This window comes from Pseudophryne corroboree, chromosome 1 (genome assembly GCF_028390025.1).
Source record: "Pseudophryne corroboree isolate aPseCor3 chromosome 1, aPseCor3.hap2, whole genome shotgun sequence".
Lineage (NCBI taxonomy): Eukaryota > Metazoa > Chordata > Amphibia > Anura > Myobatrachidae > Pseudophryne > Pseudophryne corroboree.
Genome location: NC_086444.1, coordinates 678,236,870 through 678,256,421, shown reverse-complemented (window position 1 = coordinate 678,256,421; position 19,552 = coordinate 678,236,870). Strand labels below are relative to the sequence as shown.

Sequence of the window (19,552 nt, the reverse complement as noted above, 5' to 3'; positions counted from 1 at the left end):
TTTGAACTGCAATGGCATCCTGACATATAGGACCTATGCCCCAATTACCAGGATTGTTAGAAGGGGATGCGGTTAGCGTCCTGAGGGTATATCGGGGTCACTGTTGGGGTTAGGGCCCGGGAGGTAGGGTTAGGCATTAACCCTGTTTAGCTATAGCTGCCATCCACCAACTCTTAGCCCTAACCATCACCCCAGTGTCTTAGCCCTAGCCGCCACCCCAGGCGGGTTAGGGTAGGGGACAGGTAAAATAATTACCCCATCACCTGTCAGCGTTCTCATGGTTGGGATGCTGGTGTCGGTCATGTGAACGCCGGCATCCCAACTGCCGGTCACCTGTATCACGTAGGCGTATCCTGTTAATTTGACTGGTGTGTATGGCAGTGTACGGATTTCTATAGGGGTCAGGAAATCAGGGGGTTTTGGGGGCAGCCTAATGCTACATAAGACAATCCATATGTGGTTTGGCCCAATGTGGTATTCGCATCAGGAATATGTTAGGAGGTGATGTGAATAATTAAAAAGCATGGTAGAGTATGTGTGTAATATATTGGTCCTACAAAAATAAGTAATTTTTATTTAAACTTGGAGCATTGTAAGGAAAGGTGGGGTTCAGCAAAGTTTACCGCAAGGAAGTTTTAAATATAGACTGCAGTCTATCCCAAAGTGAATTAACTTGGTGTTTAAAAGAGTATATATTTGACTTGTGTACTGTAATGTGAATACTTACCAATTTCCTTAGGTATATAGTTGGTGCACCAGAAATGTAATTTACCATTCATAGGGCGGTATTCAATTAATGTCACACCCTTGCACGCCAGTTCTGTTTCTACTGACTGGCGTGGTATAATAATTTCAGCTCGCTACCCCTGGGGCAGAGAGGGCACCCAAACCTTTACCCTGCTAAATCCGATCACTATGGGCGTGATATGTGTGATAACGGGGATCACTTTAGAAAGGAGATTTGGCGTGATATATCATATGAATGCCGCCCATAAAATGTCCAAAATAAATTCAAAATATCTATGCAGTGTACTTTCCATCATAGCATACTTGCATACGCTCCCTCATTCTGCATGAGACTCCCTGAAATAGAAGCAATCTCCCTGAATAGACCAGCAATCTCCCTGATTGCACCTTAACCCCATTGTGCAGCTGTTACATTGTTGGGGGGAGGGAGGGAGGGAATACATCACAGATACATATATTCAAATTGGGAACATCAGTGCCATCTCCCTGCATTGGTTATAAGAGACAATGATCCCTATGGCTACATGCATTTTAAATAAAGTTTGTTGTGGTCACTTACAGTACATGGATCTCTTGTACAGCACAATACACTAACAAATTCTGCAAAATATTTCTTAAACAAGTAGATTTTGCTAACTTTGGAGCTCATTTACATTTGGATGTAAGTCATGTTTATGACCTGCCTCTCAGATGTAGCAGTGCACGTCCGCACTGATAAATGTTACTTTCACATCTCCCTGAAATGCTTTTTCAAAAGTAGGCAAGTATGCATCATAGATGTGTATGTGTATACATATACTAAGTATGTAGCTATGAGACTCCCTATTTGGATAGATATGTGATTATATAGAATTGTTTATATAAAAATGGTATTGAACTCTTCTGCGTGCGTTTTTATATCCTCTGTACAAGCAAAAGTGTCCAATTAATTGACCTGTGTGAAACTGCTAAAGAGTTAAACCCTTCTTGACTGTGTCAACCTTGTGCGTGTTTGTATGCAGGCACTCCAATGCGTGCAGATTGTGTCTGTGTATTTGTATATATCTCTGTTTGTTTAAATCCAGCAAGGAATTTGCAGGTCTCGCCAAATGGTAATAAATTAATGCAACATGTAATCTCATTTTATACCTTCCATTTGATTATATGTGCCTGGGTTGTGTAAATTTTCCCTTCATGTTGAATATTAATCTAGATTTGTATTTTATTGTTTAAAGCTACTGTATTGCTTTATACTGATTAAAATGCTAAACTTCTTTTCTTGTTCCTTTTTCAGATTAGCTTTATATGTGTATGAGTATTTGCTGCATGTAGGCGCTCAGAAATCTGCACAGACTTTCCTGTCAGAGGTAAGAATCCATTTTGAAGATGTTTTACTTTCAATCAGTAATATACTGTAGAATGTGCAATGTATCCCAATGTTTACAGTTTATTAAATGGAACCTTGTTTAATCTCGATCACACCAAATTACGGATGCATTGGAATGAGCAGGAAATCAGTGACCTATGAAAATAGATTTATTTCTTTACAGTGCAGATGTGTCCTCATACACCTAGCCTCACTACGCCATGCATCTTGAGACACCTCACACGAGTGAGCAGCGCCGAGCAGTGTCGCATCTTACTCATACTGTTTCTGACCAGGAGAGCATTAGCTGGGGTGCAAAACTGCTTGGCTTCAAGGTGTATAGTGAGCTTTTCAACTAATTGGACAGCAGCCATGATCATTAGTAAGGTTTTGCACAAACTGCACAAATTCTATTTATCTCTTTAAAAAATGAGTTAATGTATTAAGCAGAGAAAAGAGTGGAGTAATGGGCCAGTGGAGAAGTTGCCCATAGCAACCAATCAGCTTTGAGTTAGCATTTATCAAGCACATTCTATAAAAATATAAAATGGTAGAGACTGATCGGTTGCTATGTTCAACTTCTCCACTGTTTTTGCTGCTTGATACAGCAACCACTGGCGTATTTACAATGGGTGCAGTGTGTGTAGTGCACACTGCCCCCGGGGTCCAGGTGGGCCCACACTGCACCCTCTGCACCCATTATTTTTAATACTTATCCTCTGGAGTCCCAACGTGCAGCAACAGCACTGCAGCAGCGCTGCAGAAATCACTGGGAAAATGACGTGGCACCATTTTCACTGTGTTTCGCGCATGCATAGTAACATAGTATCTAAGGTTGAAAAAAGACAATTTGTCCATCGAGTTCAACCTATTTGTGGTCTCCTATGCAGGATTATTTTTATCTAAATTCTGTCTGATGCTGATGTCAGCCGTTGTGTTTTATTCCTCTTTTCATAGTAACTATAGTGCGTGACTATGCACCATAACCCTGGATATCCTTATCCATTAGGAATTTATCTAACCCATTCTTAAAGGTGTTGACTGAGTCCGCTATTACAACTCCCTCAGGCAGGGAATTCCAAACGCGTATTGTCCTTACTGTGAAAAAACCTATACGCCGCATTGTGCGGAATCTCCTCTCCTCTAACCTGAGCGAGTGTCCACGTGTCCTCTGTGCTAATCTTACTAAAAACAGGTCCCGCGCAAGCTTTGTGTATTGTCCTCTTATATATGTGTAGATGTTGATCATGTCTCCTCTTAGTCTCCTCTTTCAGTGTAAACATGCCAAGCCTTGCAAGCCTTTCCTCGCATTCCAACGTCTCCATGCCCTTATTTAGTTTGGTCAACCACCTCTGAACCTTTTCTAGCTCCAGGATATCCTTTCTGTAGTATGGTGCCCAAAACTGCACACAGTATTCAAGATGTGGCCGCACTAGCGATTTATATAATGGGAGTATAACACTCTCGTCCTTTGCATCAATTCCCCCGTTTTATGCATGCTAATATCTTATTAGCCTTCTTTACTGCAATCCTACTTTGGGTACTGCTGCTTAGTTTGCTATCTATGTGAACACCTAAGTCCTTTCAAATACAGAATCCCCTAATATTACCCCATTTAGTATGTAGGTGTCATTTTTGTTTTTGCTACCACAGTGCATTACCTTACACTTGTCTGTATTGAAGTGCATTCTCCATTTGGCTGCCCATGCTTATAGTTTAACTAAGTAATTCTGAAGAGACTCCGCATACCCCTCCGTATTTATAACTTTACACAATTTGGTATCATCTGCAAAAATTGACATCATACTCTCTAAACCTACTGTTAGGTCGTTAATGAAAATGTTGAAAAATAGTAGTCCTAGTACAGATCCTTGTGGCACACCACTTAGCACTTCAGTCCATTTTGAAAATGATCCATTAACCACAACACGCTGCTCCCTATTATCTAACCAATTTCTGACCCAAGTGCATATTGTGCTCACTAGCCCTATTTCTTGTAGCTTATAGATAAGTCGCATGTGTGGTACTGTGTCGAAAGCTTTGGCAAAGTCTAAAAAGATTACATCCACCACCTTACCCTGATCAAGGTTCGCACTTACTGTTTCATAAAAGCCAAGTAAGTTGGTTTGACATGATCTGTCCTTCACAAATCCATGTTGATTCCTTTTAATGACCTTATTGACTTCAAGGAACTTCTGAATACTGGCCCTCATTCCAAGTTATTCGCTCGCTAGTCGCTTTTCGCAGCAGTGCACACGCTAAGCCGCCGCCCTCTGGGAGTGAATCTTAGCTTAGCAGAATTGCGAACGAAGTATTCGCAATATTGCGAAAAGATTTTACTTTGCAGTTCTGAGTAGCTCGAGACTTACTCTTCCAGTGCGATCAGTTCAGTGCTTGTCATTCCTGGTTTGACGTCACAAACACACCCAGCGTTTGCCCAGACACTCCCCCGTTTCTTCAGCCACTCACGCGTTTTTCCCAGAAACGGCAGCGTTTTTTCACACACACCCATAAAACGGCCAGTTTCCGCCCAGAAACACCCACTTCCTGTCAATCACACTACGATCACCAGAACGAAGAAAAAACCTCGTAATGCCGTGAGTAAAATACCAAACTTCTTAGCAAATTTACTTGGCGCAGCCGCAGTGCGAATATTGCGCATGCGCAGTTAGCGGAAAATCGCACCGATGCGAAGGAAAAGAACAAGCGAACAACTCGGAATGAGGGCCATTATCCCTTAGAATACCTTCCAATACTTTCCCCACTATAGATGTAAGATTAACTGGACTATAATTACCAGTGACGTGCGGTGGGGTGAGGCAGAGCCTTTCCTATCCTATTAACGTCTGTGTCAGAGTTTTGACTGTATAAAGTATATGAAAAATACAAAGAATATGTTTGAAATATCTACTTTACATTATTCTATGAATTTTTATAGCCAAAACTCTGGAGTAAAAAGTCTATGGCAGGTGAGGCAGTGCCTCACCTGCTGACCTTTTCCGCACATCTCTGATCAAAACTCTCCAAATTTCCAGGAGTTTATACTGGTGCACATGTGTATAATGGCCAGATGTACGCTTTGATCCATATATTGCATGTAAATCTGGCTCTGGTGCTAGCCAGTGCCTCCTGAGCTATTTAGCTCACAGCACGTCCCTGATAATTACCCAGTTCAGCTTTACTTCCCCTTTTGAATATTAGCACTACTTCCGCTATACGCTAGTCTTTGGGAACCATACCTGATATAGGAAAATCACTGGGAAAATGGCAGCCGTAACATTTTCCCTGAGATATGGCAATGTGCTATAGGATCTGGGACATCGCTAGGGACCCTAGTGCCCAGAGCTACATCATTGCCGACTAGAGTGGAGGGGGCCCAGACGGAGCCTGCACACGGTCCTCCTCCTATCTAGATACACCCCTGACATCAATCCCTTATGGGGGTATCCAATTAACTGCAATAACGGGATTTATGATGATTATACGGTATCACGTATGTATTTCTCTTGCGATAGTATATGGACTTATCCTTGCATGGTTATTGCAAAAACTACCTGATAAGTTAACAACTGTTTGTTTAATTTTCACTAGAAAACCACTCTCCATAGTAAAAATTTACTCATCGCGGAAATGTAGCCAATTAGAAACCAGCGATAACTTATTGGGGGTTTGGACTGGCTTTATCGCAGATTCGCCTTCATCTACTTTGACATGGTGAAACCTAAAATCGATGTCTTGGATATAAGTACTTATTTTGATTCCCTATGCTTTTTTTGTGTTTTTTTCTTCTTCTTCTGAGCACCACCATGGCTTTTTTTATGACTTCTTTTGAATTTATCCTATATTTTTTCCCCCTTTCCTCTCTCTCCCATGATGTACTTCTTCTGTGACAGGATGTTGTCACTCCTTTCTTTGGAATTTAGGGAGAAACATAGCATAAGGGTAGTCTGCTTTTTTCAGAGAAATTGTGTTTTTTACTTTATATAATAACAGGTTGTTTTTTTCCAACTGTCTACAACACAGGTTCTCAAACTCGGTCCTCAGGACCCCACACGGTTCATGTTTTGCAGGTCACCTGTACATTTTTTAAATGTGACAGTTGGTGATACACAGTGCAGCTGCTGGGAGACATGGAAAACGTGAACCGTGTGGGGGTCCTGAGGGCCGAGTTTGAGAACAACTGGTCTACAATCATAGAGCCTTTTACTGACACTTTTTGAATGTTAATGATCTGGACTAGTGTGGAGGCACAGCAGGACGGGATCCGGTCTGAAGATCGACAGTGTCCTAGGTCGACAATGTTTAGGTCAACCACTATAGGTCGACAGTCACTAGGTCGACATGGATGGAAGGTTGACGGGGTTTCTAGGTCGACATGTGCTAGGTCGACAGGTCTAAAGGTCGACATGAGTTTTTAATTTTTTTTTTGACTTTTTTTAAATTTTTTCATACTTTACGATCCACGTGGACTACGATTGGAATGGTAAAGTGTGCCGAGCGAAGCGGTAGCGGAGCGAAGGCACCATGCCCGAAGCATGGCGAGCGAAGCGGTGCACTAATTTGGGATCCCGGTCACTCTACGAAGAAAACGACACAAAAAAAAAAATCCTCATGTCGACCTTTAGACCTGTCGACCTAGCACATGTCGACCTAGAAACCCTGTCGACCTTCCATCCATGTCGACCTAGTGACTGTCGACCTAGACACTGTCGATTTGATGAACCACACCCCAGCAGGACATGGCACAACCACCAATACAACTGCAGGCTGATCAAAATTGTGGCTGGCCCATGCCTGCATAGCCATTATTTACTGTGATAAAATGGCGGGAATGCAAAAAGCCACTACCCTCTAATCGCAGGATTGGTCTCTGTTCAGGAGAAGAAGCCGGACAGAACCTTGCTTCTAATTGGATAGAGATGATAAACCGAAATTAAAGCTAGTCGTGCCCACGAGAACTGGTGATCCTTGATAATTGTGGCATTATAACATCTAATTGGATACCCACAGTGGCGGCTCCAGAGGTGGGGCTGTAGCGCAGTCTAAAGTTTAAATAGGGGAGACACACCAACTGTCAGTGAGTCAGTTTGGACTGCGCTGTAACTGCCACAGGAGAAGAGACAAATGTCTCTCCATCTGCAGAAAACATAGATATCACAATTTAATACCTCCCAACATCTAAAGCCTTTAAACAGGGAGGCGTGTGGCCTATTAAAAAGGGCATAACTTCGCGGGAGTGCCGTAATCGCAATCTACGCCTTCCATGACTGTCACTGTGGGGGCATGCCCAGCGCTCTGTATGCTGCTTGCATACCCCCAGTCCCTCTGTCTCCCATGAATACATGCTATGATAATTATTAGATCATTATTTTTATTAAATATCCCCCCCAAGTCATTGTTGAAGTTTCATTATGAGAGAAATTCGGCATCCCAGAATTAATCTTTTAGTCTGTATCTGGTTGCTAAATGCAACATATTATTTTGTTAGTAGATGTAAAATGGGTCTACCTCTGCTGGTTCCCTGACCATTCGCTTATTGCACTGTAAAAGTAACAGCTGACATTATTCATCAAACTGATGCATGTAGTGATGCTGCTCCTGATTGGCACAGTAGGCATCCAATCAGGAGTCATCACTGTCCACGAGGTAGACTATATCGGCAGACTTCCTCTTTAAATGTAAAAGTCTTTGAAACTGAAAGTAAAATAATGTGTATAGCAAGACAAGTAGGCCAGTGTCCATTAAAAAGTGCTTACTAGATTTATTGCCTTTTCGTTCTTCTCCAGACATGATCACTGTGCCAGTATAACTACCAGTGATGACAATGTGTTGGAGGATGGTGGGTAAAGGGCACGTAGCCCTCACCATATCAGAAACATAGCTATGATGTTATGTTCCCTTGCTGTTATACCATGTATTGTTAGCCCTGGCACATGGAAGAGATTAAGAGCAGACATTCAGGTCACATCCTATCCAGATGTTTAAGATCAGTGTATTAAGCTCTCATTCTGTCCTAAATCCTGCCTGCTGCTTTTGTAGTTTGTTTGTTTAAGGCAGCAGAGTTATATAAGCTGAATTTTAATTCCTCCAACTGCATGTTTCTATATGTAAATGTACTGTATATGTAACATTTTGACATTGTGTTTTGCCATGTGGATATACAGTAACTGGCAAATAAATTGGATGCCTGCATATATTGTCAAGCTCTGTTGCTCCGGTTAACAGCATGTTGATAGGTTTGTTTTATATTTATAATTTGTATTGAATGGCTCACCGGTTCATGGTTTTGTATAGTTTTTATTATTATTATTATTATTATTATTATCCTTTATATGGCGGCACAAGGGTTCCGCAGCGCTCAATTACAGAGTACATAAATAATCAAACAGGAAAACAGCAACTTACAGTTGATGACAGTATAGGACAAGTACAGGGTAAATACACATAGTTACATCAGCAGATGACACTGGAATAAGTATCAGGTGGCAGAAGACTGCTGGATGTGGTACAGTTGAAGATTATTAAAGTAAAACAAAGGATAAGCACATGAGGGAAGAGGGCCCTGCTCGTGAGAGCTTACAATCTAAAGGGGAGGGGTAAACAGACAGGGCTGACACAGGTGGGGTACATAGAGAGCGTGGAACAGAGGCTTAGGATGAGATTTGGCTGGGTTTGGTGAAGAAGTGGGTCTTGAGAGCCCGTTTGAAGTTTTGTAGAGAGGTGGAGAGTCTGAGGGGGAGAGGTAGGGAATTCCAGAGAAGTGGTGCAGCACGTGAAAAATCTTGGAGGTAGGAGTGGGAGGAAGTAATCCGTAGGCAGGAGAGTCGTCGTGCATTAGCAGAGAAAAGAGGACGGGTGGGAGTGTAAAGGGAGAGAAGGTCAGAGATGTAGGTGGGAGAGGAGTGGGTGAGGGCTTTGTAAGAGAGTGTGAGAAGCTTGAAATGGATTCTGAAAGGGAAGGGGAGCCAGTGAAGGTCTAGTAGGAGAGGAGAGGTAGACGTAGTGCGTTTGGTGAGGAAAATGAGCCGGGCAGCAGCATTGAGGATAGATTGGAGTGGAGAGAGGTGTTTGTCAGGAATGCCAGTCAGGAGGAGATTACAGTAGTCCAGTCTGGAGATGACCAGTGAGTGGATAAGAGTCTTAGTAGCATCCTGGGTCAGAAAGGGTCTGATCCTGGAAATATTTTTTAGATGAAAATGGCAGGTTTGTGAGAGGTGCTGAATGTGTGGTTTGAAGGAGAGGGAGGAGTCAAGGATTACTCCAAGACAGCGCACTTGGGGGCTAGAGGAGATAGTAGTGCCATCAATATATAATGAGATTGTAGGAGGTGAGGTTATGCGGGAGGGAGGGAAGATGATCAGCTCGGTCTTAGACATGTTAAGTTTAAGAAAGCGCTGGGGCATCCAGGAAGAGGTAGCAGAGAGACAGTTGGAGATACGAGTGAGGAGAGCAGGGGAGAGGTCTGGAGAGGAAAGATAGATTTGGGTGTCATCAGCATAGAGATGATATTGGAAGCCAAAAGAACTAATGAGCTTACCTAGTGAGGATGTATAGAGAGAGAAGAGAAGAGGACCAAGGACAGAACCTTGGGGTACACCTACAGTTAGTGGAAGTGAGGCGGAGGTGGAGTCATGAGAGGAGACCGAGAATGAACGGTCAGAGAGGTAGGAAGACAGCCAAGAGAGGGCAGTGTCACGCAGACCAATGGAGTGAAGGATTTGCAGTAGAAGATGGTCCACAGTGTCAAAAGCAGCAGAGAGATCAAGTAGAATAAGTATAGAGTAGTGTCCCTTAGATTTAGCAGCATGGAGGTCATTGCATACTTTTGTAAGGGCAGTTTCAGTGGAGTGGAGAGGACGGAAGCCAGACTGGAATGGGTCAAGTAGTGAGTGTGAGGAAAGAAAGGAAATAAGGCGGTTGTAGACATTACGCTCAAGGAGTTTGGAGGCAAAAGGGAGGAGAGAGATGGGTCGGTAGTTGGAGAGAGTGTTTGGATCAAGGGTAGGTTTTTTAAGAATAGGAGAGATGAGTGCATGCTTGAAGGCAGAGGGGACAGTGCCTGATGAGAGGGAGAGATTGGTAAGGTGGGAAAGATGGGAACAAGCAGAAGGAGAGAGGTAGCGGAGGAGGCGGGAGGGGATAGGGTCAAGTGGGGAGGTGGTGAGGGGACAGGAATGAATGAGGGCCATGACTTCCTCTCCAGATGCATGGGAGAAAGATGTCAGAGTTGGTGGGAGGGGTGGTAAGGGATGTGAGAAAGCTGGTTACTGATGGTCTGGTGTGATGTGATGTCCTTTTGCAGTAACGGGGAAAATACAAAAGTCACTACTCTTAGGATGCTCCAGGCAGCTTCAAAGGTTGCAGGATGCAGGCCTAGCGCGTTCCTTGGATGCCACATGCATGTGGTGTGGGGCAGCGATTGCGCTAGTTGTTGGTGTGGCGTGTTGCGATATGGATCATACCTTTGCTTCAGGACCCCTTACCACAGCAGAGAGATTGGAAACTCTACTGGTTCTCCAATGCAGTGACAAGACCAAATGGTAAAGTGACATCCGCTTTAATAAACGGAATCACTCTGTTGTAAATAAAAGGCACACAGTACAATATAGGGGCATATTCAATTGAAGTCGGATCCATTCCGACATTCATTTGTCGGAATGGATCCGACCTGGGCTATTCAATACAATCTCAATTCGACTTTAAAAAAAAAGTCGAATTGAGATGCGAGAGCTAAGACGGGGGAGAGCCGCGGGTAGACGGGGGAGAGAAGCACTACAGCAGCGGCTATAGCAGCGTAGTCGGAGGATGTCACAGCCACCACTCATGGCAGCTTCCACCCGGCTCCAGCAAGCGAGGTCTCGCTTGCTGGAGCCGGGTGGACGCTGCTGTCAGTGGCGGCTGTGACACATCCTCCGGTGCTGCTCTCCCCCGTCTGCCCACGGCTCTCCCCGTCTCTGCTCCCACATCTCACTTCGACTTTTTTTAAAGTCGTTATTGAGATGGTCGAAAAGGGGGCCGTTTTTGACACAAGCACGCGGATTGGCAGCTATTCTGCCGATCCACGTGCTTTTCAACAAGTCAAATTCCTTGACATGTCGAATAATTTGGGGTTAGACTGAATAGGTCGGAACCCCTTCCGACCTAAAAAAGTTGAAAACTGACGTCTTTTCGACAGACGGGAGCTTCCGACTTCAATTGAATATACCCCATAGTGTCAAGTAATGAGGCCCAATCGGGGTAATGAATGTAATACCACGATAAAACACTAACTTGGCTGTTGCTGTTTGCAACCCTATCTTGCTGCAACTTCAACTTCTCTTAGTGCAAATTTTATTTTGATATCACCTAAGTCTCTAACACTTTATGGTTCTCTAATAATACAGTTAAATGTCACATGACTAAAGAAATTAGAAAATTAGCTACACTTTGTACAGTGCCGTAACTGGACATTTTAGAGCTGTGTGCAAGAAACAGCATTGGCGCGCCCCCCCCTTCGTTTTGAAAAAAAACATGAAGACGTGGCTTTATGGTGAAGAGGCGTGGCCACAGAATAATACTAATTCATATTACGCTGTACAGAGGTCTTCATTATTTAAATTACGCCACACAGTAGCACCACTTACACACATTAGAGCCCCTTTTACACATTACGCCGGGTAGAGCCCCTATCACACATTATGCCAGGTAGAGTCCCTTTTACACAGTACGGCAAGTAGAGCTCCCTTTTACACATTACGGGGGTAGAGTCCCCCCTTTTTACACATTACGGCAGGGTCCCCTTTTTACACATTAGGCAGGTAAAGTCCCCCTTTTTTACACATTAGGCAGGCAAAGTCCCCCTTTTTTTTTTACACATTAGGCAGACAGTATCTTTCTTTTTACACATTGTGGCAGCAGAGTCCCCCTTTTTACACATTGTGGCAGCAGAGTCCCCCTTTTTACACATTGTGGCAGCAGAGTCCCCCTTTTTACACATTGTGGCAGCAGAGTCCCCCTTTTTACACATTGTGGCAGCAGAGTCCCCCTTTGTTAATCATTAAAGCAGCAGAGTCCCCCTTTGTTAATCATTAAAGCAGCAGAGTCCCCCTTTGTTAATCATTAAAGCAGCAGAGTCCCCCTTTGTTAATCATTAAAGCAGCAGAGTCCCCCTTTGTTAATCATTAAAGCAGCAGAGTCCCCCTTTGTTAATCATTAAAGCAGCAGAGTCCCCCTTTGTTAATAATTAAAGCAGCAGAGTCCCCCTTTGTTAATCATTAAAGCAGCAGAGTCCCCCTTTGTTAATCATTAAAGCAGCTGCCCGGCTACCTTTGTGAGAAGATGTAGTTGGGCACTGCAGCTGAGCGGTGACTAGCTCGATGATACTGAAGACTGGAATGGTGCTGTCCCAGCTTAATAAACTATTGTACATTTAGTAGTCGTAGGTACTTAATGACAAATAGCACAGCTAATGAAGCTATCCCTTTAAATACACAGCTGTGGCTGGGACTGGGGTATGCTTTGTATTACTCATAGGTAGGAACCTGATCTCACACGTGGTACTGCTGCTGAAATTAACTGGACAAGGACTCTGCTCCATGACATTAATCCTCAGCTGTCAATGTCCCACCTAAAATACAGAAAGTGTTCCTTGTGGAGGGGTGCTGCACCTAACTACAATCGGGAGCTTTGACTGTAGCCGTAACACACTGCTAGCCGTAACACACTGTTATGACAAAGTTATGACAAAGTTCTACTAAATAGGCTATAGTTTGGCTTATATTTTCCCTAAACAGGTTCAGTCCAGAGACTGTTGGTGAAGCAGGTATGTTTGTGGTCTGTTCTATGTCGACCTCTATGCAGGTGTTACCCAGAGGTTCTCGCATCTGGTCCTGCAGCTTCCTCCACAATGGCCACTGCTGCTTTGCCCCACGCTTTCAGCCTAAGTCTGGGTACCCTCTGTCAGTCTTTCTTGCACAGCTGCTGACTCTGTTCTGCATGCGCCTCCTGCAGATCTCCTCTGAAGTTTGACAGCGTCTCCCTGCAGCCTCACCAGCATTTCTCTGTGGCCACACACACGTCTCCCTGCAGCACGCAATCTCCTCTCTGCAGCAACACACTCCGTTCTGGCTCTGCCCCAATACACTGGCTTTTTCCCGTGAAAACAGCCCGACAGGACATCTGAGGATGCGGATGTGAGGTGATAAAATTCACCCAATATGCAATGCGATTATTGAGTACATCGCATGGATGTATCAATAATCACATGCATGAACAGAGCTTGCGACTTTTCGTGAAACATACCCAGAGTAATGGCAGTGCATGTGCCGCCACTGCTACCGCCGGCACCTACCTCCCCATCACGACAACCTCCCACCACTGATAATACTTGCCAAACCAAGGAATCGGTGGTCGAAGCTCCTAGAGGGCTGACGGTCGTTGGGGCTCCCTGCTGCTGTGATCTCAGGTGTTGTAAAGTGAGATGCCGCTTTGCAGCATCACTTTACTGCATCAGTGGTCACAGGAGCAGCAGGGAGCCCCAATGACCGTCAGCCCGTACTGGAGCACTGATCACAGGTCCCTGAGTAGGTAAGTATTTTTTTTTTTTTTTTTTACTTTTTTCTTTTTTTTCTTTAATTGCACAGTGACTAGCTGAAACTGGCCTAATTATCACAGGGGTCACTGTGGTATTTGTTTACATTATATTTTCTCTGACGTCCTAGTGGATGCTGGGAACTCCGTAAGGACCATGGGGAATACCGGCTCCGCAGGAGACTGGGCACAAAAGTAAAGCTTTAGGACTACCTGGTGTGCACTGGCTCCTCCCCCTATGACCCTCCTCCAAGCCTCAGTTAGATTTTTGTGCCCGACCGAGAAGGGTGCACACTAGGGGCTCTCCTGAGCTCTTAGTGAAAGTTTAGTTTTAGGTTTTTTATTTTCAGTGAGACCTGCTGGCAACAGGCTCACTGCATCGAGGGACTAAGGGGAGAAGAAGCGAACTCACCTGCGTGCAGAGTGGATTGGGCTTCTTAGGCTACTGGACACCATTAGCTCCAGAGGGACCGAACACAGGCCCTGCCTCGGAGTCCGGTCCCAGAGCCGCGCCGCCGGCCCCCTTACAGAGCCAGAAGCAAGAAGAGGTCCGGAAAATCGGCGGCAGAAGACATCCTGTCTTCACCAAGGTAGCGCACAGCACTGCAGCTGTGCGCCATTGCTCCTCAGCACACTTCACACTCCGGTCACTGAGGGTGCAGGGCGCTAGGGGGGGGCGCCCTGAGCAGCAATAGAAACACCTTGGCTGGCGAAAATACATCACATATAGCCCCCAGGGCTATATGGATGAATTTTAACCCCTGCCAGATTCCACATAAAAGCGGGAGAAAAGGCCGCCGAGAAGGGGGCGGAGCCTATCTCCTCAGCACACAGGCGCCATTTTCCTTCACAGCTCCGCTGAAAGGACGTCTCCCTGACTCTCCCCTGCAGTCCTGCACTACAGAAACAGGGTAAAAAAGAGAGGGGGGCACTAATTGGCGTAATAATTACAAATAGCAGCTATAAGGGGGAAAAACACTTATTTCTCTGACGTCCTAGTGGATGCTGGGAACTCCGTAAGGACCATGGGGAATAGCGGCTCCGCAGGAGACTGGGCACAAAAGTAAAGCTTTAGGACTACCTGGTGTGCACTGGCTCCTCCCCCTATGACCCTCCTCCAAGCCTCAGTTAGATTTTTGTGCCCGAACGAGAAGGGTGCACACTAGGGGCTCTCCTGAGCTGCTTAGTGAAAAGTTTAGTTTTAGGTTTTTTATTTTCAGTGAGACCTGCTGGCAACAGGCTCACTGCATCGAGGGACTAAGGGGAGAAGAAGCGAACTCACCTGCGTGCAGAGTGGATTGGGCTTCTTAGGCTACTGGACACCATTAGCTCCAGAGGGATCGAACACAGGCCCAGCCATGGAGTCCGGTCCCAGAGCCGCGCCGCCGGCCCCCTTACAGAGCCAGAAGCAAGAAGAGGTCCGGAAAATCGGCGGCAGAAGACATCCTGTCTTCACCAAGGTAGCGCACAGCACTGCAGCTGTGCGCCATTGCTCCTCAGCACACTTCACACTTCGGTCACTGAGGGTGCAGGGCGCTAGGGGGGGGCGCCCTGAGCAGCAATAAAAACACCTTGGCTGGCGAAAATACATCACATATAGCCCCCAGGGCTATATGGATGAATTTTAACCCCTGCCAGATTACACTGAAAAACGGGAGAAAAGGCCGCCGAGAAAGGGGCGGAGCCTATCTCCTCAGCACACTGGCGCCATTTTCCCTCACAGCTCCGTTGGAGGGAAGCTCCCTGGCTCTCCCCTGCAGTCACTACACTACAGAAAGGGTTAAAAAAGAGAGGGGGGCACTAATTAGGCGCAGTATAAACAATACAGCAGCTATAAGGGGAAAAACACTTATATAAGGTTATCCCTGTATATATATAGCGCTCTGGTGTGTGCTGGCAAACTCTCCCTCTGTCTCCCCAAAGGGCTAGTGGGGTCCTGTCCTCTATCAGAGCATTCCCTGTGTGTGTGCTGTGTGTCGGTACGTTTGTGTCGACATGTATGAGGAGGAAAATGATGTGGAGGCGGGGCAATTGCCTATAATAGAGATGTCACCCCCTAGGGAGTCGACACCTGAGTGGATGACCTTATGGAAGGAATTACGTGACAGTGTCAGCTCTTTGCAAAAAACAGTTGACGACATAAGACAGCCGGCTACTCAGCTTGTGCCTGTCCAGGCGTCTCAAAAGCCATCATGGGCTCTAAAACGCCCGTTACCTCAGATGGTAGATACAGACGTCGACACGGATACTGACTCCAGTGTCGACGGGGAAGAGACAAACGTGACTTCCAGTAGGGCCACACGTTACATGATTGAGGCAATGAAAAATGTTTTACATATTTCTGATAATACTAATACCACTAAAAAGGGTATTATGTTCGGTGAGAAAAAACTACCTGTAGTTTTTCCTGAATCTGAGGAATTAAATGAGGTGTGTGATGAAGCGTGGGTTTCCCCCGATAAAAAACTGATAATTCCTAAAAAATTATTGGCATTATATCCTTTCCCGCCAGAGATTAGGGCGCGTTGGGAAACACCCCCTAGGGTGGATAAAGCACTCACACGCTTATCAAAACAGGTGGCTCTTCCCTCTCCTGAGACGGCCGCCCTTAAGGATCCTGCTGATAGAAAGCAGGAAGGTATCCTAAAATGTATTTACACACATATTGGTGTTATACTGCGACCGGCAATCGCCTCAGCCTGGATGTGCAGTGCTGGTTTGGCTTGGTCGGATTCCCTGACTGAAAATATTGATACCCTAGACAGGGACAGTATATTACTATAGAGCATTTAAAAGATGCATTTCTATATATGCGTGATGCACAGCGGGATATTTGCCGACTGGCATCAAGAGTAAGTGCGCTGTCCATTTCTGCCAGAAGAGGGTTATGGACGCGACAGTGGTCAGGTGATGCGGATTCCAAACAGCATATGGAAGTATTGCCTTATAAAGGGGAGGAGTTATTTGGGGTAGGTCTGTCAGATCTGGTGGCCACGGCAACAGCTGGGAAATCCACATTTTTACCCCAGGTCGCCTCTCAACATAAGAAGACGCCGTATTATCAGGCGCAGTCCTTTCATCCCCATAAGGGCAAGCGAGCGAAAGGCTCCTCATTTCTGCCCCGGGGCAGAGGAAGGGGAAAAAGGCTGCAACAGACAGCAAATCCCCAAGAACAGAAGCCCTCTCCCGCTTCTGCCAAGTCCTCAGCATGACGCTGGGGCTTTACAAGCGGACTTAGGCACGGTGGGGGCACGTCTCAAGAATTTCAGCGCGCAGTGGGCTCACTCGCAGGTAGACCCCTGGGTCCTTCAGGTGGTATCTCAGGGGTACAAATTGGAATTCGAGACACCTCCCCCTCGCCGGTTCCTAAAGTCTGCTTTACCGACGTCTCCCTCCGACAGGGAGGCGGTATTGGAGGCCATTCACAAGCTGTATTCTCAGCAGGTGATAATCAAGGTACCCCTCCTGCAACAGGGCAAGGGGTATTATTCAACGCTGTTTGTGGTACTGAAGCCGGACGGCTCGGTGAGACCTATTTTAAATCTGAAATCTTTGAACACTTACATACAAAGGTTCAAGTTCAAGATGGAGTCACTCAGAGCAGTGATCGCGAACCTGGAAGAAGGGGACTATATGGTGTCTCTGGACATCAAGGATGCTTACCTCCATGTCCCAATTTACCCTTCTCACCAAGGGTACCTCAGTTTTGTGATACAGAACTGTCACTATCAGTTTCAGACGCTGCCGTTTGGATTGTCCACGGCACCCCGGGTCTTTACCAAGGTAATGGCCGAAATGATGATACTTCTTCGAAGAGAAGGCGTCTTAATTATCCCTTACTTGGACGATCTCCTGATAAGGGCAAGATCCAAGGAACGGTTAGTAGTCGGAGTAGCACTATCTCAAGTAGTGTTACGACAGCACGGGTGGATTCTAAATATCCCAAAATTACAGCTGATTCCGACGACACGTCTGCTGTTCCTAGGGATGATTCTGGACACAGTCCAGAAAAAGGTGTTTCTTCCGGAAGAAAAAGCCAGGGAGTTATCCGAGTTAGTCAGAAACCTCCTGAAACCAGACCGGGTCTCAGTGCATCAATGCACAAGGGTCCTGGGAAAAATGGTGGCTTCCTACGAAGCGATTCCATTCGGCAGATTCCACGCAAGAACATTCCAGTGGGATCTGCTGGACAAATGGTCCGGATCGCATCTTCACATGCGTCAGCGGATAACCCTGTCCCCAAGGACAAGAGTGTCTCTCCTGTGGTGGTTGCAGAGTGCTCATCTTCTAGAGGGCCGCAGATTCGGCATTCAGGACTGGATCCTGGTGACCACGGATGCCAGCCTGAGAGGCTGGGGAGCAGTCACACAGGGAAGAAATTTCCAGGGCTTGTGGTCAAGCCTGGAAACGTCACTTCACATAAATATCCTGGAACTAAGGGCCATTTACAATGCTCTAAGCCAAGTAAGACCTCTGCTTCAGGGTCAGCCGGTGTTGATCCAGTCGGACAACATCACGGCAGTCGCCCACGTAAACAGACAGGGCGGCACGAGAAGCAGGAGGGCAATGACAGAAGCTGCAAGGATTCTTCGCTGGGCGGAAAATCATGTGATAACACTGTCAGCAGTGTTCATTCCGGGAGTGGACAACTGGGAAGCAGACTTCCTCAGCAGACACGACCTCCACCCGGGAGAGTGGGGACTTCATCCAGAAGTCTTCCACATGATTGTAATCCGTTGGGAAAAACCAAAGGTGGACATGATGGCGTCCCGCCTAAACAAAAAACTAGACAGGTATTGCGCCAGGTCAAGGGACCCTCAGGCAATAGCTGTGGACGCTCTGGTAACACCGTGGGTGTACCAGTCAGTGTATGTGTTCCCTCCTCTGCCTCTCATACCCAAGGTACTGAGAATCATAAGAAGGAGAGGAGTAAGGACTATACTCGTGGCTCCGGATTGGCCAAGAAGGACTTGGTACCCGGAACTTCAAGAGATGCTCACAGAGGAACCGTGGCCTCTACCTCTAAGAAGGGATCTGCTCCAGCAGGGACCCTGTCTGTTCCAAGACTTACCGCGGCTGCGTTTGACGGCATGGCGGTTGAACGCCGGATCCTGAAGGAAAAAGGCATTCCGGATGAAGTCATCCCTACCCTGATCAAAGCCACGAAGGGGGAACCGCACAACATTATCACCGTATTTGGCGTAAATATGTTGCGTGGTGTGAGGCCAGGAAGGCCCCTACAGAGGAATTTCAACTGGGTCGTTTCAACTGGGTCGTTTCCTGCATTTCCTGCAAACAGGACTGTCTATGGGCCTAAAATTAGGGTCCATTAAGGTTCAAATTTCGGCCCTGTCGATTTTCTTCCAAAAAGAACTGGCTTCAGTTCCTGAAGTTCAGACGTTTGTCAAGGGGGTACTGCATATACAACCTCCTTTTGTGCCTCCAGTGGCACCTTGGGATCTCAATGTAGTTTTGGGGTTGCTAAAATCACATTGGTTTGAACCACTCACCACTGTGGACTTAAAATATCTCACATGGAAAGTGGTAATGCTGTTGGCCAGGCGTGTCTCAGAATTGGCGGCTTTATCCTATAAAAGCCCTTACCTAATTTTTCATTCGGACAGGGCAGAATTGAGGACTTGCTATCCCTATATTCTATAACCTGAGGGGGCTTGGTGCGTCAGGTGTTATCTAATATAGGATTTTCACAAAGATATACTATATTACGTATTTTTCTCTGTGATTTAGTCACCATATCTCTCCTTTATCTCTGCTAGTGCTGACTACACTACACAGGGGTTTGGGTTTAGGGATATAGTGCTGCTGATAATGTACTGTGTTACCTCATTCTGCAAGTTATATCATGTCTGCTTCTGAGGGTAACTGTTCTGG

The 19,552-nt window shown here is 45.9% G+C and overlaps 1 protein-coding gene across 1 annotated transcript in view; it reads left to right on the top strand.

Moving 5' to 3' along the window:
- The window catches only part of SSBP4 (single stranded DNA binding protein 4), an 837,412-nt gene that overhangs the window by 152,112 nt on the left and 665,748 nt on the right, over positions 1-19,552 (top strand). Inside the window, exon 2 of the mRNA XM_063914741.1 lies at positions 2,021-2,093. Coding sequence (XP_063770811.1) covers positions 2,021-2,093 — 73 coding nt within the window. The remainder of the gene's footprint in view (positions 1-2,020; positions 2,094-19,552) is intronic.